The sequence below is a fragment of the Pan troglodytes genome, chromosome 6 (assembly GCF_028858775.2).
Source record: "Pan troglodytes isolate AG18354 chromosome 6, NHGRI_mPanTro3-v2.0_pri, whole genome shotgun sequence".
Taxonomy (NCBI): Eukaryota; Metazoa; Chordata; class Mammalia; order Primates; family Hominidae; genus Pan; species Pan troglodytes.
The window spans coordinates 82231664-82258632 of NC_072404.2; the positions used below are offsets into that span (position 1 = coordinate 82231664).

The following is a 26969-nucleotide window of genomic DNA, read 5'->3' on the forward strand; positions in this document are numbered from 1 at the left end:
CTTCAGGTTTTAGGCCGTTTCACCACCCTACAGGCAAGGTCAACCCGTGTTCTAGGTTAATTAGCTCTTCTTGTTCTAGACTTAATCTCTGTTAAGTAATGTCCTTCATTGAGAAAACCAGGCTATTCCCTAGAAATCACCAACTAAAAATAGATGTCAGGGCCAGGCATGGTGGCTTGTGCCTATAATCCCAGCAATTTGGGAGACTGAGGTGGGTGGATCACTTGAGGTCAGGAGTTTGAGACCAGCCTAGTCAACATGGTGAAACCCCATCTCTACTATACAAAAATTAGCTGGGCATGGTGGTGGGTGCCTGTAGTCCCTGATACTTGGGAGGCTGACAGGAGGATCATTTGAACCCGTGAGGCGGAGGCTGCAGTGAGCCGAGATCACGCCACTGCACTCCTGTCTGGGTGACAGAGGGAGACCCTGTCTCTGAAACACCGGTCCTCTCTACCACCTACTCTTGGGTAGAAAGTAGTTGAAGCAAAAGAGTTACTCTAGGCACCCACCTGAACAGCCCTTGCCTGCCTTACTAAAATTTAGTCGTGGTCCGGGGTCCTCCATCACCAGACAATGCTCCTACCTCAAGGTAGGCAAGGTCTGCCTTGGCCAGGCCCTTCCAAAGCCAGCCAGGACTTTGCCAAACACGCATTCATGCCCCGCACCTTGCCCACTCAGCTCTTCTTTGTCTGCCTAAGTCAATTTTAACACTATCTAATAGCAACCTATAGCAGCACCTCCCCAGAGTCAGGATTTGCTGTCAGGAAGCAGCAGCCCTCCCAGCCATGAGGGGCACCTAGAATTTCGTTTACAAGCAGTTGTTAAAAGAAGCCACATGTTGTGTAAATGCTTGATTTCTTCCATCTTGGGAAAAAAATGTTCCTTTACCTAACCAAAAACAGCCAGACTTTCAAGGTTTCTGCCTGGTTGGGAAGAGGACATTTTTAGCAAGTGAGGGGAAAAAATTGGCATCCTATTTCTAATCATCACCAGCTTTTAAAATAACTTCACTCATCCCAGAATTAAAATGACAGGAAGACTCTTCCATTTCAATGGTGCTTCCCAAATTTAAAATTGTTACACTCCATGAGCAGCTAAAAAGAACTCAAAAATAAAGGCAAGCATTAAATATTACGTAAGGTTTTCTTTTATTTAAAAGATCATTCACAAAATACCATATCCATAGATTTACTTTCTGTCATATAGCTGAATGTGTTAAGTGTTTGGAATTCCATTCTTACATTTAAAAGTCAACTGGATTGCCCAGCAGTTTAGATGCATGTGTTTTGTTCTTTATCTTATCCACATTGAAGATGTAAGTAGGTCATCTGAAAGCATCGGGTTTGATTACACCACATAATGCATGTCTTTCTGAAGTTAAGTGTTGGTGTTACACAAATGGTTCTTATCTCAGAAGCAGAGAAGCTGACAGGTGGAAGGAAGGAGAGAGAGTTCTGTGGATTGCTGAGGCCTTGTAACAAGACACAGTAGGAAAAGCCCAGGATGACGGCTGGTGACCAAATACTAAGCACATTCCGCTGGGTGCCCCAGGCCACCCTGGCCCTGCCATCACCTGGCGAGGGCCTCTTTCCCAGGCTCCTGCTGCCGGCCGCCCCCAAACTGCTCCCCATAGGACAGACTGGGACTTGGGTACTGAAGGATTTTTCATCTGTTCACACGCAGGCGTTCAAGCTCAAAAGCCTAACCCCTAGCACTCCCACATAAGTGCTGAACCCTGCACATGGGAACAATCCAGTGTGTCCCCAAGATGTGGCCGCAGACCTAGACAGCTGCAGTCCTCTACTGCTATCTGAAGGTTCCTGACAGCTCTGCATAGTACAATTTATCAAAGGAAATGAGTAAAGTGCCAGATTCTAGACCCATTTTGGCTCTGAACTGAAGGGAAGGTGGGAAGCACAGTATCTCATTATGTTGCCTATACTAGGAACAGATCCACACAACACACAGGCAACAGGGATGGGGGGAAACGTCGCGTCAGCGCCGCAGTCAGCCCAGTGCAGCGCCAGCACCACCCCCTCCACCCCCAAAGCGCCTTGGCCCAGCAGAAAAGAAACCCGCTGGCCGTTCACTGCACCCGGCCAGAGAGGCGAGCCTCCACCACGCACGGCGAAAGGAGTGAACTAGCTGGGACACACACACGTGTGAATGCATGCAAGCATTCACTGCATCTTCTCCGTGGACTCCCCACCGCTCTTCCATGGCCCCCCCTTTCAGCCTCACTGTTTCTCGTGTGAGCCTATCTGCTTGGACAGTCCACTCGGGAGGGGGTCATGGAGCCAGGACTCCCTCTAAATAGGAATGGAAAGGACCCTGCAAATATTTTTATCCTAGTTGTGAAAACAAGGTGCCTCCGATTCTCTATATCCATCACAGCTGAATACCAACAAGGTCTCTGCCGTTCCCTCTGTCAGTGACTCTGGTTTTTGTTGGAAGCCCCAGCAATACAGAACTCAACATGCAGGTCAGAAGAGAAGCACTGAGGGAATGAAAGGAAACGCCTGGAGTTGGGCCAATGTCTAAAGTAAAGAGAAAGCAAAGGAAAAATGACGCAGCACCACAGCCCAAACGCCCCCCCACGGCGGCCACCTCTGCTCCTCCGAGGAACCCCATGTGCTGCTGGGAAAACAAGGAGCAGGAGAAAAAGGACAGAAGGAAAATGGGGAAGCAGCGGAAGAAAGAAAAAAACGCACAAACAGGCACTAGATAGATACAGCAAAGCCCAGAATGTACTAAAAACCACTTGTTAACAGCTGACATGCACTCACAAGCTGTGTTTCCGCTGTGAGGAGGCCAATGGCAGGCGCAGGAGTGGCGGCTGCAGGACGGCTGCCCGGGGACTCACCAGGCTGTGGTCCTGCTCTAACCCCCCACGCCCCATTCCCTCCCAACCGCAGGCTCATTCTTGCTCCTTCTGAACGACTTCCTCTCTAGGCCTGGCACCCCCGAAGATAGCAGAGTTGGGATTGGCTACTTGATTGAGGGGCGTCGCGACTGTTCGAGGTTTAAGCTGGAGTCGTGGTCTCTGTGCTCTTTCCTCTGGGGGAGAAAAAGCAGAGTTTGTCAGAGTGTGGATCCCATTCCACATCCAGCAAAACGACCATGCTGATGTTGCTGTCAGCAAACCAGCCCACTTTCTAAAATTCACCTGGCCTGCTACCCCATCAGCAGATGCTCTAATGACCAAGGTGAACTTGCTATTCCGGAGAACGTGGGGATCTATGCCGACAACTCTGTGTGCCGTAGGAACGCCAAGTCCCCACGGGGTATGAACCGGCCATGATCATCCCATCAGGACAAGATGCCCTCCACTGACACGTGAGCCCGTACCTTCTGTGGGTTCTCTGAAATCCATGTTGGATCCACGGAGGGGAGGGCCATCTCTGAAGCGGCTGCCCATGGGGGGGCCTGTTCGCCGGTCGCCTGGGCGACTACCTCCCCTGCCCCCTAAGAAGTCATCCCTGAAGCCTGAGGAAGAAACAGGACACTGAATTACTTTTCGAACTATCGTCTCCAAGCTGCTTATAGAATAACGTTCTGGGAATTGTTTGAGTTTAATTTTAAATTCTTTAGTTTGTCCACTATCTGAAGTCTCTCCAAAATAAAGTGTGTTAAAAGTGGGTCCAAATGCCAATGTGTGGAGTAATGACAGCGCTAACAGACTTCCCAAAGAAAAAGGAATCAAGATCTTAGGAGAGCAAACAAACGAGCCGTTTACATGCTCAGCTTGCATGAAAAGTAGAAAAATATTAATACCACGAAACTGTATTTTAATACGGCTTAAGCAAAACAAGAAAGCCTCAAAGCAGGTTGAACTCTATTTTCTAATAGAAATCTATACAGCTATTTTAAAAGATAAACCTGAAATTTAGAAGTATTTACAACTCAGAACACAAAAATCACAAGAAAAAGCTATATGAAGACAAAATAAAAATACAAAGTCCCAATTTTCCTGTTTTGGCTGCGTTTTAGGTGTGGGCCATTCTACAAGCAAAGCACCTGTGTGGTAAACAAAGCAGTTATCCGAAATTGGCCATGCCCTACACAGAGGGGCATGAGCAGAGAGCACAGCGCCTCACCCCCACTGGCGCCTCCTGTGGGGGCAAAGCGTTCTTTCCCCATTCATTTGTGTGCCTGCTAAGTGGGCTCTTGGCAGAAGTAAACTGCATCTCATTTAGAAATGCTGAATTCCCACTGGTGTGTAGGAGGAAAGAGTATTTTCTCAATGGTCTTAAGGGGCCTTCAGGCTTGTACTTCAGTGAAAGCTAAACTTTAACTGTATAACCTACTGATGTTAAAATTTGGTAAAAAGACTGGTTCACGTCTGTAATCCCAGCACTTTGGGAGGCCGAGGTGGGAGGTGAGTATAGGAGTTCAGGACCAGACTGGGCAACACAGTGAGACTCACTCTCTACAAAAAACACAAAAATTAGCTGGGCATGGTGGCGCACGCCTGGGGTTCCAGCTACTCATGAGGCTGAGGCAGGATAATCGCTCGAACCTGAAAGGTAGAGGGTGCAGTGAGCCAAGATCGTGCCATTACACTTCAGCCTGGGTGATGAAGTGAGACTCTGTCTCAAGGAAAAAAAAAAAAAAAAACTGGCGAAAAGAAGTTAAACCATAATTAAACAAATGAGCTTGCTGCTGTTGGTTGCGCACTCAGGGGGTGCCACTGCTACTCTCTGCGAGAGTGGTGCCAAGGCTCCAAGCTTTCAGGGAGCTTGTCTTTGAGAAGAACCCTCAGAGCCCGCGGTATGCACTATACAGTCATCCTCATTATCCACAGATCCCATATTTGCAAATCCACCCAGTCGCTAAAATTCATGTGTAATCCCAAGCTAGATACCAGCAGCATTTCTCCAGTCAGTCCTGGACCTGCACAGATGCGACGATCCCAGCTGAGGCAGAAAACGATAATGCTCTGCCTGTTTCAGTTATTAGCTGTCAAGTCTTTTCACGATGAGTGTCGGGTGTTTTGCCCTTTGGGCTTTTTCTGGTGACATCGCTGTCTGAAGTGGCCCCAGGTGCAGTGTGAAGTGCTGTCTGCTGTTCTTAAGTGCAGGCTGGCTGTCAGGTGTCTTACAGACAAAACCGGTGTGGGATGAGCTTTCTAACAGGCTGAAATGATGGCACCACAGACTACTTACTACAGCTGGCCCTGAGTTCAATGTTAACACTATTAAATGAGTCAACACTAACATTAAATGAGGCGTCTTTAAAATCAAGGTCACATAGGCTGGGTGTGGTGGCTCACGCCTGTAATCCCAGCACTGTGGGAGGCAGAGGTGGGCGGATCACCTGAGGCTGGGAGTTCGAGACCAGCCTGACCAACATGGAGAGACCCCCGTCTCTACTAAAAATATAAAAATTAGCTGGGTGTGGTGGTGTGCACCTGTAATCCCAGCTACTTGGGAGGCTGAGGCAGGAGAATCGCTTGAACCCTGGAGGCGGAGGTTGCAGTGAACCGAAATCATGCCATTGCACTCCAGCCTGGGCAACAGAGTGAGCCTCCGTCTCAAAAAAAAAAAAAAAAAAAGTCATATAAAGCAATGTTAGGTATGATCAGCTGACGAAAATGTTGTGATCTGTGGCACACAGGAGCAGCACCGCACGGGCTCATTCAGCGTTCTAGCAACTCCACAGAACCACCTCCAATGATGAGCGCTGACTGCATCACCCGTGGTGGGGGCCGATTTCTATTCTTTAAAGGTGGCAAGGGTTTTGGAAACCAATCAAGGGATCTCACACCCAGTTCAGAGACTGAGTTAAATAATCAATTTTAACAAACCACATAATGAAAGCAAGTCTGAACAGATTTAGACCAATAGGAGCACTGCTTTAGGGGAAATACACTGGGAGGCATGTAGTCGAGTATAAGGTCCTTTACAAAGTATTTTACCCACATTACACAGTTCAGTGAACAAGCCTAGTTAGTATTAAAACATTTAACTTCACGTTTCCCCCAAACTAAACTGTGAAGTGTACCTTTCCACGTGAGTACAAAGTAAATTTACACCCTTTACTATGAGATTAAATGATTTCGACCACCAATGTCTAGCATGAAACAAATAGCTCACACCACGCTGGTGAAGCAGATGAACAAGGATGTCTCATCAAATCTGTTGGTGGGGGCCGGGCGTGGTGGCTCACGCCTGTAATCCCAGCACTTTGGGAGGCTGAGGCAGGTGGATCACGAGGTCAGGAGATCGAGACCATCCTGGCTAACATGATGAAACCCCGTCTCTGCTAAAAATACAAAAAATTAGCCGGGCGTGGTGGTGGGTGCCTGTAGTCCCAGCTACTTGGAAGGCTGAGGCAGGAGAATGGCATGAACCCAGGAGGCGGAGCTTGCAGTGAGCCGAGATCACACCACTGCACTCCAGCCTGGGCAACAGAGCAAGACTCCGTCTCAAAAAAAACAACAACAAAAAATCTGTTGGTGGGTTTCTAGGAAGCAAACTATTCATGAGAATCTTCAGAGTTTTCTTTACAAAGCTTAGTTTAACACTGGCTATTTCTGATGATGAAATGTTTTTGCTTTCTTGGTACTTTTCTGTTGCTCTATTTTGTTTTTTACCTGAGCAGGTATCATTAAAAAAAATAGCACCATCCTATTAAAAAGTAAAAAAGATCTACTCTCGCAAATAACGTATAAAGTATCAAATTAGCCATTACTCCATCGAGTGAACCCACATCGGGTTTGAGATGTCACCAAAACACTGCAGTTCCCACCAGAACTGGTGGCGGCCAGGCCATGGCCGTGTTCACTGTGTCTCTGCTTGAGTGCCAGTGGCCAAGCTAAGCCAAGGGTAGAAAGACGTTAGTATGTGGGCAACTTCTATAACACCTGCGAATACCAAACTGGCAGGGGAAAGGCCGTTCCCTGAGCTGCTGGTTGGCTCTAAGAAGACAGCTGCTGCATGTTTCAATCAGAGACTAGCTTATACATAAAATTACAGATTGACTTCACCATACTGCACTTTTATGAATAAGCTCATTTCTGACTGGCTACAGGACTTCTAAGAACTATATTATTCAACAGGTAGTCGTCACCTGTTCAGCCAAAGCTGAGTTTTTAAAAATCTCAGACTCACAAGACAGCATGCACCAGTCCCTCCCATACTTACCCACTACTTTACACCGGTTTTGTTTTGATGGGGGGAGGGTGCTGACGTTCTATACAGCACAGCATGACAGCACATCCCAAGTTTGCGGGAAAGAAAACAAATTTTTCTCTTCCTACCTTTCTGTGTTACAACTGAAGTTTTTATCATGTGCATATATAAAAAATTATACTTTTGTAATTTAAAAACAGAAAGTAAAGATGAAAAAAATGCTTAAAATCACCCTGCAGGGCAGAGGCCTGGCGTGTGGACTGATGCTTTGTTGTATACCACCAGCTGGTCTGCCTGGGTTGGCTAAGAAAGAGAACGGCGAAGTGCATCATGTCCACCATCAAGGGACTGGACCTCCCCACAATCCTCCAAGAAAAAAAAGGGCCATCAGGACTACCTTTCACCATGTAAGAACCCAAACCTCTATCCTATGTTTTCCAGAAGGAACAGTACTTCTCTTGGTGCCATACACAAAACCACAGAGGAGTTTCCCTGGGCTAGAGTCTGAGAAAGACTGCTGAGCGAGCTCAAGGACCCAGGCCCGTGCACATCCAAGGAGCTGCAGGCTAACAAAGGTGACCACACAAGGTGCATGGGGCTCAAGTCCTGCCCCCACAGGCTCTAACAGAGGCTTACTTGCATGCCTGGGCACCTTGCAGGAGAGTTGTATTTGTTAAAGGAACTAAATAAGTAGTCCGGCCAGGCGGGCTACTCGTAAGAAACAGAGAACAGCAGCAAGGCTCCTAGGAAAAATTAAGTGGTGATACTTTAAATACTGATGCCAGAATTGAAGTCATCCCGGGAATCCCATCCACCTCTAGATTCTCGAGAGCTACCCATTCCTGAGGATACACAAAAAAGATAAAGTTGAGGTCGTGTCATTACCTTGCTGCGCAAACATGGAAAAATTCATTTGGAAGACATACAACTCATGTGATGGAAGGTTCAATGAAATCATTTTAAGAGCTTTTGCTTCCAACAGAAAACAAAAAACGCCAGGCTTGCAGAAGCATCAGCCACTCTTTCTAGGATTTTACGCAAACTTTTAAGAGCTCACGAGAACCTATCACACCTATGAGATAATCGAGTTCTACTAGGAACGTTCACGAGTTGGAATTGGTAGGCATACTGCAAATCTTTATGATGTTCAACTTTAGAAGAACCAATCACCTCTGTCATCTGGTCCACCTTTTCTGAATCCAAAGCCACCTTTATCTTGTTTTCTGCCTTCTGCAATGTCCACACGAAGTGACCGATCGCCCAACAGCTAATGATAAAGGGAAAATAGTGTAAGTATTGGCAAAGAAAACAATCTCAACTGCTATGACAGAGAAAACCTGAGGATACTTACTGCACCATCGTATGTCAAGGCTTCCTTAAGGGAATCCACTTCATCGAATTCTACATAGCAGAATCCTGGAAAAGAAAAGAAGACCCCGATTTCCTCAAGTAATTCTGGGTTAAAGATGTGGGAAGATCCTATTCATACTAATTCTCCACGTCACAACTACCATTCTGTTGTCTAGATGATGGCAGACTAGGAGAGCCTTTCAATAGATAGAACCCTGACTGGCATTCCTCCCTCTCAATTCTATTTTATCAGTCAGAAAATGCTAACTGAACATGCAGTGAAATAGCAGCTGCGTTTCTAGAAAGCTTTCTTCTTGAATGTTTTAACCATAATATTCAAACCTTTCTCAGGCCATCTGCAGAGCTCTTCTGACTTCTGAATGACTATTTAAGTGAGGATTAGATTTCGTAGATTTCAAACTTGGTACCTAAAATGCTCTGAAGAAAGAGGCTTAAAGTGCCGATTTAACTTACTACTCAGGTAACTGACATAAAATTTGCTTCACAAAGCTGAAAATATATCCTCGGCAATCAGGACATTCTTCTCTGAATGTTAATTAAAAGACAGGCAGCCTGGGTCCAAGTACCTGTTACTGACAACCTGTGTCCCTGATGCCAGGGGTCTGACATTGCCCCTTCCTTGCTGTCTGGAGTCTAAATCTAGTTCATTACTCCCCAGATGCTGGCACTGCACCCTGCATCCCCTCTCCCCCAGCATCCTTGCCCTGTGTATAATAACTTAATAATCACACTTCATCTTTGAAGCCCACTAGACCGCAAGTGCTCTAAAGGCCTGAGTCCAAACTTTCCCTGTTTACCAACTGTGTGTTAAGAACATACTGCCTTGGCTGGAGGGATGTCCCCCCAGGTTTCCTCCCTAAGTGGATTCAATGTTGAGAATAATGGAGAAAACTACCCCCAACTTCACAGAAGCAACAGACGCCCAATCTCATCTTCTAGAGCTGCTCAAGTGAAGATGGTCCTTTATGAGCCAAACTCCAAAGCCTGCGGCGACTGACCCAGTCCAAAGGCTAGGCTCACCCACACACTCCAACCCAAAGTTTAGTTCCTAATGCTTCCTGGAGCTTACTTCACAAGTGTAACTGATATATTTGTTTTCACTGTTTGATTACACACTACATGTGGCTTCAGATTCTGAAGTCAAAAAGAGTAAGAGTGCCACCGACACACAAAACCACCCAGGTCAGCAAGGCCTTCTCGACTGCTGGCACAAATCCCCGCCCCAAGTTACCCCATACTTGTCACAGATGTGCTTTTGGGTGGATTATGCGGGCCAAACATCCTGGGACCTAGCATCGTGCACTTACACAGCAGGCACACTTCCTTCAGGAAGCCCTACAGGCAGGAGAATGCTGCTCGGATCCCTTCTTTTTCCTGCTCTTTGCTCCCGCACCCTGCAGACACACGACCTATAGACACCACATCTGAAATCTCAGCCAGCCCTCCCAAGCACACTCTCCAAATTTACAAATGCATACTGACAGCACTGGCTGCTTCTCTTCTGGGTTTTATGATTACTGGATGACAGTATCATATGATTACTGGATTAACTACCAAGGAAAATCTACGAGTCATTCCAGGAGGAATGTGCCTAAGAGTCCTCGGCTCTATTCCTCTCTCTCCTGGGGAACTCCTTTACTGGCAGACAGGACTGCTGTAGAGGTCAGGCTCACAAACCTGGGCATATGCCATGTATTTCTATGAACTACACTGTGTACAAAACATTTTCCCCTAAGTGAACTGAAGACCTATGAGTTGAAGAGTTATGTTTCTTTCGGCCACTTAGACCAGGCAAATGTTTAAAACACTTTCTTGATTACTGCCTCTGGTTCACAAATCTATTTTTATTTAGAACCCCTTCCCATCCTCCCCTACACTTTACAGTAATATACAATAAGAATCCCCCAAACTCACCTTTAAATTTATCTGTGTCTTTGTCTCTGACTAGCCGTACACTCCTTATGCTGAGATCCTTAAAGATAGCATCTATGTCGCCCTGAACCGTATTGAAAGGTAGATTTCCTACGTATGCTGTGTAGGGGGGCTCTGTGGGCAACTCCTTCTGGCTACGGGAACCATGGCCACCAGCACTGCCGCGGGACCTAGGAGGGGAGACAAACAGGATTCAAGTGTGCCCAGAGTGGAATAAGCAAAACAAGTAAAGCGGTCTTCCGCTGAGCTACGCCGCCAGCGCCCCAGGTGAGGCACTCTGCTCGATGTACCACAAGACTGTTACAGAGAATGGTTGGAGAAACAAAAAAAAAGGAAAAGAAAAATTTTTTGAGACAGACTGTCACTCTGTCACCCAGGCTGGAGTGCAGTGGCACAATCTTGGCTCACTGGAACCTCTGCTTCCCGGGTTCAAGAGATTCTCCTGTCTCAGCCTCCTAAGGATGCTGAGATTACAGGCATGTGCCACCACACCCGGCTAATTTGTGTATTTTTAGTAGAAACAGGGTTTCACCATGTTGACCAGGCTGGTCTCCAACTTCTGACCTCAGGTGGTCTGCCTGCCTCACCCTCCCAAAGTGCTGGGATTACAGGTGTGAGCCACCATGCCCAGCCCAAACGTAACATACCTTCCTAAGACAACTGCTTCTCTCCCTCTCCTATTCACTCAGAATCTGTATCTGCAGTATTTACATCCTAAAACCTAAGCAAGTACCCTCCTTCACACACCGTGGTTCTAAGAAATACAGAAACGGACAGTCTAGAAGTAATGTTGTATTCAGAAGAAGGATTACTGAAGTTGTTTACGTTTAACACATTCATACATAATAGAATTATTTCTCCTACCGCTTGAACCTGGGAAGCGAAGGCTGCAGTGAGCCAAGATCGCGCCACTGCACTTCAGCTCACGCGACAGACTGAGACTCCGTCTCAAAAAATAAATAAATAAATAAATAAATAAATAAATAAAAATAAATAAATAATTTCTCCTTGTTGCCTGATTATGGGCGTAAGAATGTCCTAATAAAAATTTTAGATGTCACACAGCAAGTACTGACGTACCTAACACTCTCGTGCAATACTTCACAGGGTCCTCAAATACATGGCGTGCATTACCAATCCATTTCAACCTCGATGTCATCTTCTCAGCTGTATCAAGCGTCGTTTACTCTGCATAGGTATTGGTTTAAATCTAGCCTCTGTCACTTACTAGCATATGACCTTGAGAAGTTATTCAACTTCTCTAAGCTTTATTTTATTTGTAAAACTGAGTTAATCCTAATACAGCATTTTGGGAGGCCGAGGTGGGTGGATCACTTGAGGTCAGGAGTTCAAGATCAGCCTGACCAACGTGGTAAAACCCCGTCTCTACTAAAAATACAAAATTAGCTTGGTGTGGTGGTGCATGCCTGTAATCCCAGCTGCTGGGCAGGCTGAGGCAGGAGAATCGCTTGAACCCAGGAGGTGGAGGTTGTAGTGAGCCGAGATCACGCCATTGCACTCCAGCCTGGGCGACAGAGCGAGAGTCCATCTCAAAAAAAAAAAAAAAAAAAAAAAAAGACATCAGAATATAGTATAAATAGATTATTATATTAAAACGATATTTGCCATAAGAATGCCCCAGGAACGACTTAAAGTCGTTAGAAGTGAAGTGCCAAGACGGCCAACATTTGTCTTCAAGCAGGTCAGCATAAAGGGCATGTGTGCTGGTATACAGCAAGGATTCAGCAAACAAGGCAGAATAGTCACTTCTGCATCCACTAGCGTCATCCAACTGTACCATTATTTCAACCTTATTGTAGATTTGAAAATTTCCAAAATAAAACGTTTGGAAAACTCAGGAGGAAAAAAAAATTAAGGGGGTGATTTTTTTGAAACAGACATTTAACCCATTTCCTGTTTGCTCCAAGAATACCGTGCTGGCAGCCAACTGCATTTTTTTTTTCCAAACGGGAAATGCGTTCAAATAAATGAGATCCTTCACAACAACCCAAGACCTGCCCAAAGTCACCCTCTTTGCAGGGGAAATATTAATATCCATCTTAGAGAGCAACCTGGTCTTTCATCTACATACTGCCAGAAACACAACGGAAATTCCACTTCTTCCTGAAGATAAATTCCAGGTGTCTTGCAGACAAATATTATTCATTAAAGCATTTTTCTAAAGTAGAAGGGTCAACCAAGCTGTGATGATTCTTTGATGGTTAAAAAAAAAAAAAGCTTTTAAGTTTCATAATTCACAATTCCGGTACTTTCCAATAGGAAGTTCCACGTTCTGTTCTAAGACCACCAGAAAATAGGTTTACAAGTGAATTGCATCCTACCTGCCCACTTCTCCCATCTTTCCGGGCCTAGTAAATGTGACTTACTTTGCATTTCAATAACCTTTGCCAATAGTACTCTATCGCTGATATCTCCGAAACCATAAATCCTAAAATATTTTCAATAAGATACTATTTAGGACTGGATAATAAATATATGAGTTACAGTATAAAGCCGGGCCCAGTGGCTCATGCCTGTAATCCCAACAGTTTGGGAGGCTGAGGCGGGAGGATCACTTAAAGCCAGGAGTTCAAGACCAGCCTGGGCAACACAGTAAGACCCCATCTCTATAAAAAATACAAAAAATTAGCCGGGAGTGATGGTCCACACTTGTAGTCCCAAGCTACCTGGGAGGCTGAGGTGGGAGGATCACCTGAGCCCAGGAGGTTGTTGCTGCAGTGAACTGTGATGGCACCACTGCACTCCAGCCTGGGTGACAGAAGGAGACTGTCTCCAACTGAAGAAACAAGAACAACAACAAAAAGGCGGGGCGCAGTGGCTCATACCTGTAATCCCAGCACTTCGGGAGGTCAAGGTGGGTGGATCACTTGAGGCCAAGTTCAAGACCAGCCTGGCCAACATGGTAAAACTCCGTCTCTACTAAAAATACAAAAACTAGCCAGGTGTGGTAGCACACACTTGTAATCCCAGCTACTTCAGAGGCTGAGGTGGAGCTTGCAGTGAGCTGAGACTGTGTCACTGCGCTTCAGCCTGGGCTACAGAGCGAGACTCCATCTCAAAAAAACAAAAACAAAAAAACACAAAAAAGCACAAAAAACAACAACAAAACCAAACAAACAAAAAACAAGATACAGTATAAACATGTGGAAAACCATAAAAATGGAGGGTCAATGTTAAAAACACTTTAAATTCATTACTCAACATTAAACATCTAGTGATGCGTAATGATGTTAAAAGACTGTCTTGTATGTAAGCAGCTCACAGTTGTGTGGGGCGTATAAAACACATGTATATATGCAGGTATGTTTGTGTGTATGAATGTGTAACATATACATAAAAACTAAAAAGGAGGGTGAGGATGAAGAGAGATGATAAACTCTCGGGTGTTTGATGTAGTTGCTAAGTAAGGAAAATGGAGGTGCGAAGGCTTGCTAATTGTGCTCGAACTTACAGAGTAGAGGAACTGTGGAACTGAGATCAGGCCAGACTTGACCCTTGATTGAGCACGGCAAGCCCAGGTGAATGCCAGTAAGATGACGGGGCACTGCTAAAAATGCACTAGGACAGGAAGGTGGCTCTGGCTTTGCAGAAGATAGAAAAATCTAGTTTGGGGCAAACCACTTTTGAAAAGTTGGCACGTTACCAAATGGCAGCACCTAACAGCTAACTGGTGATATAATTCTGGAGCAAAGATACACCAAAGCCCACCAAACTGTTCAACTCACTCGTGCCTCACAAAACCACCAGTGGCTTAATACTCTAGACTTTTCAATAATTACCAAAGTAGTCCTAAATATTCCCATACCCTACCTGATGTAGTCCCTTCTACAGGTCTTAAGCACTTTTTACCTTTTCATCCCATTCAATGAAATCACTAGGGGGCAGCAGGGGTGGGCCATGGAGGTAGACCTCATTCAAGCTAGCACTGGTAAACTGTCCACTGTGTGACAGTCACTTGAGACACATCACATAGGATGTGAGTACCCCAGAGTACACATCACATAGGATGACATCACATCACATCACATAGGATGACACAGATCTGTTACCCACCGATTCATTTACAAAATCAAATGTCAGAAAACTCTGAGCTAAAATGTCTGCCACCTTTCACTAGATTCAAGTTTGGGGGACTACTACCTAAATAAATAAGCTGTGTTTCGTGAAATTCAGTACATTCCTACACAGATCAATAACAACACACGGGAGAACAGGTTCACCTGACACCTTAGCTAGCTTGATGTAGGACCTCTGCCAAATTACGTCTGTACCTATGTTTTCTTGTCTGTTATTTTATATTTCAATCTTGATTTTATAAGTTTAAAACTGACCATAAAAACATTTCCTAAGTACCAAGTGCTATATAAAAGTTTAACAATAATTCTGCCATGCTCCTGGGTAGACCCAACAGGCCTGAGGCTACACTGGGCTGGCAGGAGTGCGTGCAGAACAGGAACAGATCAGCAGAGCGTGCCAATTCAGGACACCTGAAGTCAAGGTCTGTGCTGCAAACTCCCTGCCACTACTGAGCAGTGTCCTTTCTACTGCCCATTAGGGACAGTCTATTGATTATGAAAGATTAAAGTAGTCAATTACAGCCTCAGTAATTTAGGAAATCCTACTTTCGGCTCCAAGTGTGACTAAAATCCTTGACAGGCAAATCACTTTTCCTTACTCAAATCAACCACGTATCTGCATGTCTATGAAGGGTGGAGAGAATGTAGAGAAGGCACAAACCTAAGACTCGGTTTCTGCCCTCAAGGAGCTGATAATTTGGAAAGGAGAAATCACGTCACAAGCAAAGGACTGCAGAAAATCCGGAAGATAGCAATGAGAACAGTTTCACCAGGGTGGAGCAGTTGGGAGCCAGGATATGCGGCACAGCAGAGAGCAACAGAAGTGGGACTCCACTTCCAGATGGCAGATGGGGCCAATACTGAACCCTTAGGGTGAGCCAGAAAAGATCTGTAGGTGTCAAAGGAGACTGAGAGAGGGTAACTATAAAAAGAAGCCAATGTAAAGAGTAGATGTTATGAGGGTAGGGATGTATCCAGTAAGTAGATGCAACAGAAAGTTGAGTGCTCAAGGCTGGGCATGGGCATGTGGCTCCGGCCTGTAGTCCCAGCACTTTGGGAGGCTGTGATTGAGCAACTGCACTCCAGCCTGGGCGACAGGGCAAGACTATGCCTCCAAATTATGAGACACATCTCATTTAAACCTCCCAACAGAGGAGTTTCTAGCTCTCATTTGGGGAAAGTAGGGCCCAGAAGGGTAAAGTAGTGTAAACCAAAGAAAATGACTGGCCGGACGCCATGGCTCACACCTGCAATCCCGGCACTTCGGGAGGCCAAGGTGGGGAGATCACTTGAGCTCAGGAGTTTGAGACCAGCGTGGGGAACATGGCAAAACCCCATATCTACAAACAGGTAACATTTGGGTTTTTGACAATCATCAAAAATGGTTAAGCTTTCAAAGGTCAAGCCTTTGATAAATACCATTTATACTACCTATTATAAACCACAGTATTATAGAGAAGAGTGGTCACTTAAAGAGTAGGTAATGGGTATACAGGTCACTATATTATGCTTTGGTTCGTGTTCTAAATTTTCTACATTTTTCTGTAATGTTCTGCATATTCAAACAATCCAACTATACAAAGTCATCTTCGCAAAAACTGGGAAAAACTGAACACTGGGTACTGGAAAAACTGTTGGTTAAAGAAAAAAAAAAAGCCCTTATCTGTTAGAAACATACTCAAGTATTAAAAGTATGTAAGAGGCCGGGTGTGGTGGCTCATGCCTATAATCCCAGCACTTTGGGAGGCTGAAGCGGATGAATCACAAGGTCAGGAGTTCAAGACCGACCTGGCCAACATGGTGAAACCCCATCTCTACTAACAGTACAAAAATCAGCTGGGCACAGTGGCAGGTGCCTGTAATCCCAGCTACTCGGGAGGCTGAGGGGTGGTGGCGGAGACTGCAGTGAGCTGAGATCGCGCCACTGAGCTCTAGCCTGGGAGGCAGAGTGAGACTCCATCTCAAAAAAAAAGGCCGGGCTCGGTGGCTCACACCTGTAATCCCAGCACTTTGGGAGATTACCAAGGCAGGCAGATTACCTGAGGTCGGGAGTTCGAGACCAGCCTGACCAACATGTAGAAACCCTCTGTTTCTGCTCTATCTCTGCTAAAAATACAAAATTTGCCAGGTGTGGTGGCACATGCCTGTAATCCCAGCTACTCGGGAGGCTGAGGCAGGAGAATCGCTTGAACCCAGGAGGCGGAGGTTGTGGTGAGCCGAGATAGTGCCACTGCATTCCAGCCTGGGCAACAAGAGCAAAACTCTGCCTCAGAAAACAAAACAAAACAAAAAACAAAAAAAAAACAAAGAAAGAATATATAAGATACATCTACTACGGTAGCCATAAAAATTGAAACAAAAATTGCTCTAAAGTATGTAATATTTACCAACACAAAGATGAGGATTAAAATTTAAAAAAATAAGAACTATTTTAGAAGGATAGGTGACTAGGATTAGCCTTAAATTATCCTAGCCCACACCTCCACCCAAAAGTAGGGAAGATAGATGTAACAGAAATAGCCAAAATGTTTATGAGGTTAAAACTGGGAAAGGAATGGAGTTGTTTAGTGGGTATAGAGTTTCTGTTTGGATTATGAAAAGGTTCTGGAACTAGATAGTGGCAATGGTTACACAACACTATGAAGGTACTCCATGCCACTAAATTGTACACTTAAAAATGGTTGAGGCTGGGCGTGGTGGCTCATGCTTGCAATCCCAGCACTTTAGGAGGTCAAGGCAGGAGTATCCCTTGAGGCTAGTTCAAGACCAGCTTAGGCAACAAAGGGAGACCCTGTCTCTATTAAAAAACAATTATTTAGCTCAAGCAGCAGTTCTTTACATTTGTGCAGTCTCTGAAGGCCAAGATGTAATCCTTTGGTCCTATTCTGGCCTGGAGGGCCACACCTTTCTTCCACTCAGCAGTCCCAGAGACTTAAGAGCTGCTGTATCACTGCTGCTGAGGCTTCTTTCGAAGGTCCTCACTGAAGCTGCTCAGCCCTTCCTCCTAAGATGAAGTTTCAGAGCCTGGCCATCCCCACTATCACCTTCTTCTTCATAGGCTCCAGTGTGCTGATGCCTTAAAATATGGTTCCCAGAATGGTTCACAATATTCCACATTTATAAAGCAAAGACCTATACTGATCTCACAACAGGTCTTTGTGTTAATACAAACGAAGGCAGGGGCACCAAACTACATTACTCATGCTTTCCCACCATGCACTTGAAGTATTTAAAATAGGAAGAAAAATCACAGCTTCAATTAGGAATATCCTTGGTACAGCAGTAAAAATGAATCGTGACCCACTTTTTAATACCCTATGTTATGAAACACGCAAAGCACTTCTGCTGCATACACAAGCATGATGGCTGCTGCAGGAAAAGCACTTGAGCTACAAGCTGAACTAGCTGTTCTTTCTATAGAACAAACTATGGTTAATTCAGACATGGGTACTAAGTTTTTTAAAAATGAAGTTAAGTCTGTTCCTTGAAGTAAAAGAACAGTATTTTGGGTTTTTTGTTTTGAGACAGGGTCTTGCTCTGTTGCCCAGATTTGAGTGCTGTGGTGCAATCACTGCTCACTGCAGCCTCAATCTCCAGGACTCAAGTGATCCTCTAGCCTCAGCCTCCCAAGTAGGTGGGACTATAGGCATATACCACCACACCAGCTAATTTTATTTTTGAAAAGACCAGGTCTGGACATATTGTCCAGACTGGGCTAGAGTGATCCTCCTGCCATGGCCTCCCAAAGTGTTGGGATTACAGACATGAGCCACAGCACCTGGCCAAAATAACAGTATTTGTTGCCAATGGTAAAATTTAAGCTTTCAAGCAAAAAAGAGTTTCGGAAAACCTGTATCCATCAACATAAGCCTGACAGTCTTTCAATACTCAGAGACTTTTCTAACATCTATGGTGAATGTGACTTTGATACTGTATAACAAAATGTACCAACATCTCGAACATCTGCATGGCTCTGCCTGGCTCAGTGAACAGGTCCTTTCCAAATCACCAACACCTTACAAATGTATGCACTGGTAAAGGATCCAGTCGGAGTACAAGATAAAGTGACTTTTTTTTTTTTTTTTTTGGATACAGAGTCTCACCCTGTCGCCCAGGCTGGAGTGCAGTGGCGCAATCTGGGCTCACTGCAAACTCCACCTCCCAGGTTCAAGCGATTCTATGGCTTCAGCCTCCCAAGTAGCTGGGACTACAGGGGCCCACCACCATGCCCAGCTAGTTTTTGTGTTTTTAGTAGAGATGGGGCTTTGCCATGTTAGCCAGGCTGGTCTCAGACTACTGACCTCAGGTAATCCGCCCGCCTTGGCCTCCCAAAGTCCTGGGGTTACAGGAGTGAGCCACCGTGCCCAGCCAAATGATGAACTCTAATGTAAAAGTATGAAGAGTTTATTGATAAGGTTTTAGGTTTCACATTGCAACTAACCTTCATAGAAACTACTGCTTATTGAGTTTTGGTATAGAATCAAATATGAATATCCAGAATTATTTGATTACTCCTCCCATTTCCAACTATTTATCTGTGCAAGGATTGAGCTGCTCCATAAAAGTCAACCAAAGCAACACATTCCAAGAGTGGAGACAGATGCAGGTATGAGAATCCAGCTGTGTTCTATTAAGCCAGACATTTAGAAGGCTCCAAAAATGTGAGTACACATGAAAGACAGGGGAAGAATGTGCAGAACAAAGGGAGGTGACGGCCCCCCTAGCCCTGAATTGGAAGGCCATGCTTAACCAGAGACTCATCAACCGTGGAGCAGCCACATACTTGAGCTCCTTCAGAAGGTCCTGATCAAGACGGAAAATCACATAAATCATGACGTGGGGAAACTTCGAAGAACATTCGACTTACACAAAAGAAGTCTTAGACGTACATACAGCTGCCACTAGGTTCTGTGAAAATGATGCAATCACACTCATTTCATGCCTGGGTGTGCAGGTCTAATCAGCATGATGTAAAAGCAACCAGGCGACAAATACTCTCCTGAACCTTTCAGGGGAAGCTGGAAGCCAGAGTGTGATCCTGGAAAGACATTCAGAGTCTGCTTTGTATGTTCTAAGCTTCCAGGGAGACTCCTTAAAATTGTGAAGTCTTTCCAGAACACTAAGCTTAATTTTTCTTTTTTTTTTGGAGACAGTCTCTCTCTGTCGCCCAGGCTGGAGGAGTGCAGTGGCATCATCTCAGCTCAATGCAACCTCCGCCTCCCTGGTTCAAGCAATTCTCCTGCCTCAGCCTCCCAAGTAGCTAGGATTACAGGTATGTGCCGCCACACCCGTTACTTTTTGTATTTTTAGTAGACATGGGGTTTTGCCACGTTGGCCAGGGTGGTCTCAAACTTCTGGCCACAAGTGATCCGCCTGCTTCGGCCTTCCAAAGTGCTGGGACAACAGGCATGAACCACTGCACCCAGCCACGAAGCTTAATTTCTAATAGAAACATAAATTGAAGGCTGGGTACTGTGGCTCACACAATGAGCCTTGGGAGGCTGAGGCAGGAAGATCCCTTGAGCCCAGGGGTTTGAGACTAGCCTGGGCAACATAGGGACACTCTGTCTCTACAAGAAATACAAAAATTAGCTGGGCATGGTGGCGCACCCTGTAATCCCAGCTACTTGGGAGGCTGAGGTGGGAGGATGGCTTGAGCCTGGGAAGTCGAGGCTGCACTAAGCTATGATCCTGCCACTGCACTCCAGCCTGGGTGACAGAAGGAGAGCCTATTTCATAAATAAATACATGTTTCTAACTCATATGTGGGGAAAACGAGGCTCAGAGAGGTGAAGAAACTTACTTCAGATCACACAACTAACATATGGCTGAACTGATGAAACTCTGGTCTGCCTTATTCCAAAGCCAGGGCTTTTACATGAACCGTCATGCAGAGACCTCTTAGCAAATCCAAATATTTCTGGTAACACTTTTCATAGAGGATAATGGTTTGGAACTAAGCAATGGAACACTTGGAGTGAAGAAGGATAACAAACCTAAACGACTTGACATTTGACATGTAAACAGCATTTTAAAATAAGCTTTTCAATAGCTTTACAGGCCCTAGCATCAGTGAAAACTAGCTGTAGTTTTTATACACTGCTTTCCTTCCTATTACATACAAATCTTAAAATATGCTCAGAGACAGGAAGTAGAATGGTGGTTGCCAGGGACCTGGGGGAAGGAGGGCAATAGGGAATTACTATTCAAAGGGGACAGGGTTTTAGTTTTACAAGCTGTAAGAGTTAAGGAGCTGGATAGTGGTGATGGTTGTACATTACGAATACACTCAATATCCCTGAAATGTATACTGAAAAATGGGTAAAGTGGCACATTTTATGTTATGTATATTTTACCACCATAAAAAATTTGGATAAAAATATGCTCAGAAATTTAGACAGACATGCTAAGTTTAAAGATTCAAAGGTTAGAATTCTAAACTCCTAGGCTGGGCGTGGTAGCTCATGCCTGTAATCCCAACACTTTGGGAGGCTGAGGCGGGAGGATCACTTGAGTCCAAGAGTTCAAGACCAGCCTGGGCAACATAGTGAAACCCATCTCTATTTAAAAAAGAATTCTAAACTCCCTAACTGAATCCTGATAAAGAATAAATTTGGAGTTTTGCCAGTTTTTAGATGGCACCATTTCAGCCACCTCAATTCTTGCCACCTCCAATTTCCACCCTAATTCTCAGGATCGGTGGTTTTCCACTAAGCACTCATAGCTTTGTTGCAATTAGAAATATAAAATCAGTATTACTCTGCACTTTACTGCCAATGGCAGATGAGAAACTGGAACCTCAAAAAGATAATTTAGCAAACTGCAAAACAAAGTCCATTCAAGATCTGGTACAATCAACTCTTGATCATTTGGAATTTTGTTTTGATTTGCTTGCTGAACAATGCAGTTCCTGGTTCTCTCCCTGGCTGCTGGGGACATGCCCTTACAGGCTCGGGGGAAAAAAGCAGTGGTTCAATACTGTTTCCTGACAACTGCACTGGTTATTAAACACAACTACGAAATAAACTTAGGAAGATGTATAACTACCAAACTATGTTTTATGATGATAACTGTTCATTTTAGGCCTACCATTTCTTTCACCTGTGACCCAAGTAATTTAGAGGTGAGATGTACGAGCCTGTCTGAGGCATTTTAGACAAGGGAGAAGGTGCCTACACAAGTACCAAACAATGCAGTGTTAAAACTGCTTTCCATAGGTGGCAATCTTCTATGATGCTTAAGCATTGTAAAGCAGTGACATTTGTTCATGTGGACATAATTAAAATAATTGAGGCCGGGCGCGGTGGCTAATGCCTGTAATCCCAGCACTTTGGGAGGCTGAGGCAGGAGAATCGCTTAAACCCGGGAGGTGGAGGTTGCAGTGAGCCGAGATCGCACCATTGCACTCCAGCTTGGGCAACAAGAGCGAAACTCCATCTCAAAAAAAAAAAAAAAAGAATACACATGTATAAATGAATATGTAAATTCACCAACAAGTTTTTAAAACTACTTCTGAAAGTAGCAATACTTTATGTACTTTCACATTAATATGAAGCCAAATAGAAAATTCCAAGTAACTCAGACATAGAAGATGCTTAACAGTAAAGAGACTTTCTATTAGGAAGTTCAAGTGATGCACAGTGCTACCTAGGAAACTCTCCTATCAGTTTTTGGAGTACACCTGGGACAAATGGCTAATATTTTCATCTGCTGTGGAGATTTGAAATTAATAGCATCTTAATATAATTTTACTTCTGATTGTTCCTGGCACCCCCAAATGTCAAAATTTGACACCAGAAGAGCTGGCAAATGTGTCTGAAGGAAATTTTTTTAAATCCCCACACTCAGTTTAATAAGGTCACCTTATTGTAGTCCCAATGCAACTAAAACTTAAATTGACCACGCTGTTTAAGAAGAATTTTTCTGAGTACTTCTGTGAACGTTTTTTGGAACTAGGAAAAAAAAAAACAAAACCCTAGTTATTAAATTTCGAAATGACTTGAGAACAAATTTGATGTCTAGAAACCTAACCCAAAGGCGATAATTTCATGTCATCCAACATTTACTTCTTTTTTTATTAGCAAATAAAATGTTCTTTGGAATGACAATAGCTCCACCTACCCCGGCACACTTCCACGTTACAGTATCATGAATATTAGCTACACTCCTGCCCCGAAACAAGCTTTTGTCTGAGCCGTTCCCAAACCAAGGTATTAAAAGTGATCATTCTTTACCAAACAAAGATACTTTTGGACTGCAACCCAGGAGACTGAACACCTCAGTGTGTATTATTGTGGTGTTATCCTGGGAAAGTAATCCTTTCTGCAAGAAAACACAAAGCCCAAGTGTGTCCTTGACAAACAGCAAGATGTTCATAGCCTATATTCTAACGAGGCAACTTGTATTTAAAAAATAAAATAAAATAAAGTGCAGAGTCCTGGAATTAAACACCATGAGCTCTCTATTTAAAGATGTTTCTTTTAAGCAAAGTGTTTCAATTATACATAGTTGTCTGCATTTGACAACAATCAGGACGACGCTAAATGCGGTTCCTTCTCCAGGTCAGAGCGAGAAACCAGGGAGAAATAAAATTGTGCCAAAGAGCACGTAGCACCTGTCAAGGCACTGTGACCCAAGAAAGACTAATACAAAGAAGCTACGATGGATTTGTCTCCTTGGTCTCCCCCCGCCCGCAAGGAGTCGTACCATCCCCGGGCCAGAGCCGCCAAATCCCTGCCTCACACGTAAGGGGAAGGGAATCGCCCCTCTTGGCTTCCGACCTTCCCCAGTCGGCCGGCCTCGTGGCGAAGGGGCCAGGGGCCTGCAAGGCGGGCAGACAACAGAGGGCCGCGAAAGAGGCCGGGACCGGAGCGGGGCAGGCCGTGTGGCCCGCACCCCAGAGCCACAGCTCAGCCCCGCACTGGTCCTACCCTAGGGGGGATGGGGCTGGAAGCGGGCGCTCGTCTCCGGGCATCGGCGCCGCCGCGGCCAAGGCAGGGCAAAAACCAACACGTTGTCGTTGGCGGGAGGCAGTGGAAGGGATCCGCCCCGCAAGCAAGACCCCGGGAGCCCAGCCGCCGCCGCCCCGTCTCCGAGCGCGCCATTTCCAGGCCCCGGCCCTCCAGGCGCCGCTCCTAGGCCTCCGCGGGCCCCCGCCTCCCGCCGCCCCGGCTGAGCGCAGGACGGCCGCCACCCTGACGGCCCCGACTCCGCCGGTCCCGCAGCCCCCGCCGGGGCCCGCGCACGCCCGCCTCACCCTCTGCCGCCGCCAAAGCTGCTGTAGGCCCGATCGTCGTAGGTGTCGAAGTCCGCCATTTGCCGTCTCCGCTCCGAGAGGAACCAGGGTGAGCGAGGAAGGACCCCGCAATATAACTCCCCCCGCCCCGCCGCCGGGGCTGTCCGTCGCGCCGCCTGATCGCAAATCCCTTGGACGCACGCACGCGCACGCGCGCGCGCGCACGCACGGACGCTGGCTGCGCCGCGCCCGGCCCTGGGCCCACGGGCAGCTGCCTGCCCCGTGCGCTCTGCGGCCCACGTGGTGCGGCGGCGTCCCAGCTGGACGCCTGCCCGGCCGCCGCGGCCCATTATGTGCTGGCCCTGGGGTGCGCCCGTGGCTGCCTCCTATCCCCGCCGCACCACGCCCGTGCGCGCCGGCCTTTCCGTCCGTCGGCGGGAGGTGACCTGGAGAGCTGGGGGGAACTCCCTGTCCGGTTCGCCTGGGACGCTGCCTTTCGGCCTCCATACATGGCGGGGACCTCGGAGGCCTGTCCCGCTTGGACCCCCAAGTGGTCCCCGGGTGACACCCAAGTAAAGGCCACCTCCTTCTCCAAGGCAGGAGCTGGCCACACGATGAGGATGCCCCGGAAGGGGGTGCGAGGCGGTGGGATGCAGACACGAATCCTGCCTTCCAGGGCTTACTCACTGCCTGGGTATTGGGGGGTTTTGAGAGGAGAGAGTACAGGTGGTCGGTGACTTAGCAAGAGAGACTGCACATCTCGGTTTTTTGCAGAAGTCGTTGCCTTGGAAAAAGAATTGGATACTGGTGTGGATTCCATCATCTAGCAATAACAAAACATGGTTATGCAGTGGGAATTAATTACACGGGTAAATTTCCAGGTTTGTGATTGAGATGGTGGTAATTGTGGATGCCACGATGTTGACAAACCTTAATTATCTAAGCACACTTTGAAAGAACCTCATAGAATTTTGTTGTGATGTGTACCTAGGTATCTTCCGCTTAACCATTACTTTTTATTATGTATTTATTGGTTCGTTGTTGAGACAGAGTCTCGCTCTGTCGCCCAGGCTGGACTGCGGTGGAACAGTGGTAGCTCACGGCAGCCTTGACCTCTTGGGCTCATGCCATCCTGCCGCCTTAGCCTCTGGAGTAGCTAGGACTATAGGCGGGCAGTACCTCGCCTAATTTGCATTTTTTTTTTTTTTTTTTTTTTTTTTGAGATGGAGAATCAGGTTGGAGTGCAGTGGCGCAATCTCATCTCACTGCAACCTCCACCTCCTCGGTTCAAGCAATTCTCCTGCCTCTGTCTCCCGAGTAACTGGGGTGACAGACGTGCACCACCACACCCAGTTAATTTTTGTATTTTTAGTAGAGACAGCGTTTCACCACGTTGCCCAGGCTGGTCTTGAACTGAGATCCACCCGCCTTGGCCTCCCGAAGTGCTGGGATTACAGGCATGAGCCACCGTGCCTGGCTCTAATTTGCTTTGTAAAACATTTATTTGTAGAGACAGAGTCTCACTATGTTGCCCAGGTTTGTCTCGATCTACTGGCTTTTAAGTAGTCCTCCTGCCTCTGCCTCCTAAAGTGCTGGAATTACAAGCATGAGCCACTGTGCCCTGCCAACTTTTATATTTGAGTATCTTCTCCTTCATAGCAGTGTTAAGATGGACAGAGCATTATCAATTCATGAGTTAATAGTGTTGAACTCACTTATTCATTTTTCTGTGCCTTTTTCTTCCCAAGTAATAAAACACTTTGCTGCCTGATAGACCTAGATTGAACCTAGGCTCAGTTAACGTCTTACTGGCTGAGTGACCTCGAGGACGTTGCTTAACCGCTTTAACATGCCCGTTTTCTCATCTATATAATAATGTCACCTACCTCTTCAGTGTTGTAAAGATTCAAATTAGTAAATATGTAAAATTCCTGGCACACAATATATATTGGGGACCTACCAAGTTGTCTGGCACCATTATGGGTGCTTTACCTGTAGATAATAATTTCCAAACCTGTTTAACAGCTGTGGAACCACCCAGAGAGAGAGAGACTTGCCCAAGGTCACCTAGTTTTGACCTTAGCACATGGCTCAGAAAATAACCAATGGTTTCTTCTCCTTGCGCAGTTTAAACTTGGACCCCTGCTCCATGCTCCTGCCCCCATTACTCTATTACTCTTATTTACTTTCTTTTTTTTTTTTTTTTGGTAGAGATGGGTCTTGCCATGTTGCCCAGGCGGGTCTTTTTTTTTTTTTTGAGACAGAGTCTGGCTGTGTCACCCAGGCTGGAGTGCAGTGGCGCAATCTTGGCTCACTGCAAGCTCCGCCTTCCAGGTTCATGCCATTCTCCTGCCTTAGCCTCCCGAGTAGCTGGGACTACAGGCGCCCGCCACTACGCCCGACTAATTTTTTGTATTTTTAGTAGAGACGGGGTTTCACCATGTTAGCCAGGATGGTCTTGATCTGACCTTGTGATCCGCCCGCCTTGGTCTCCCAAAGTGCTGGGATTACAGGCGTGAGCCACCGTGCCCGGCCCCCCAGGCAGGTCTTGAACTCCTGACTTCAAGTTATTCTCCCTCCTTGGCCTCCCGAAGTAGTGGTATTACAGGATTACAGGTGGGAACCACGCACCCGGCCACTCCATTACTCATTTTTTTTTTTTTTTTTGAGACAGGGTCTCACTCTGTTGCCCAGGCTGGACTGTAGTGGCACGATCTCAGCTCACTGCAGCCTCCGCCTCCAGCATTTCAAGCCAGTCTCCTGCCTCAGCCACCTGAGTAAGTGGCATTACAGGTGTGCGCCACCACGCCTGGCTAATTTTTGTATTTTTGGTGGAGATGGGGTTTCCATGTGTTTCCCAGTCTGGTCTTGAACTCCTGGCCTCAGGTGATCCACCCACCTCAGCCTCCCAAAGTGCTGGGATTACAGGCGTGAGCCACCGTGCCTGGCCACTCCATTACTCTTTTTTTACTTTTTTTTTTTTTGAGATGGAGTCTCACTCTGTCACCCAGGCTGGAGTGCAGTGGCACCATCTCGGCCCATTGCAACGTCCGCCTCCCAGATTCAAGCAATGATCCTGCCTCAGCCTCCTATGTAGCTGGGACCACAGGCACCAGCCACCATGCACGGCTGATTTTGTATTTTTAGGAGAGATGGGGTTTCACCATGTTGGTCAGGCTGGTCTCGAATTCCCAACCT

At 46.1% G+C, this 26969-nt stretch overlaps 1 protein-coding gene and 1 non-coding gene across 2 annotated transcripts; both read right to left on the bottom strand.

Moving 5' to 3' along the window:
• Positions 1–1132: 1132 nt before the first annotated feature.
• Positions 1133–26135, bottom strand: EIF4H (eukaryotic translation initiation factor 4H). The gene is made up of 6 exons (XM_016945255.4): positions 23793–26135; positions 10422–10609; positions 8488–8552; positions 8307–8403; positions 3352–3489; positions 1133–3060 (listed from the first exon to the last, which is right to left on the bottom strand). Exons 1-6 carry the CDS (start codon positions 24119–24121, stop codon positions 2921–2923), a joined length of 957 nt encoding a protein of 318 aa, XP_016800744.2. The 5' UTR covers positions 24122–26135; the 3' UTR covers positions 1133–2920.
• Positions 6936–7031, bottom strand: MIR590 (microRNA mir-590). The gene has a single exon (NR_035928.1). It is a non-coding gene; the product is annotated as a microRNA mir-590 (primary transcript).
• Positions 26136–26969: the final 834 nt, after the last annotated feature.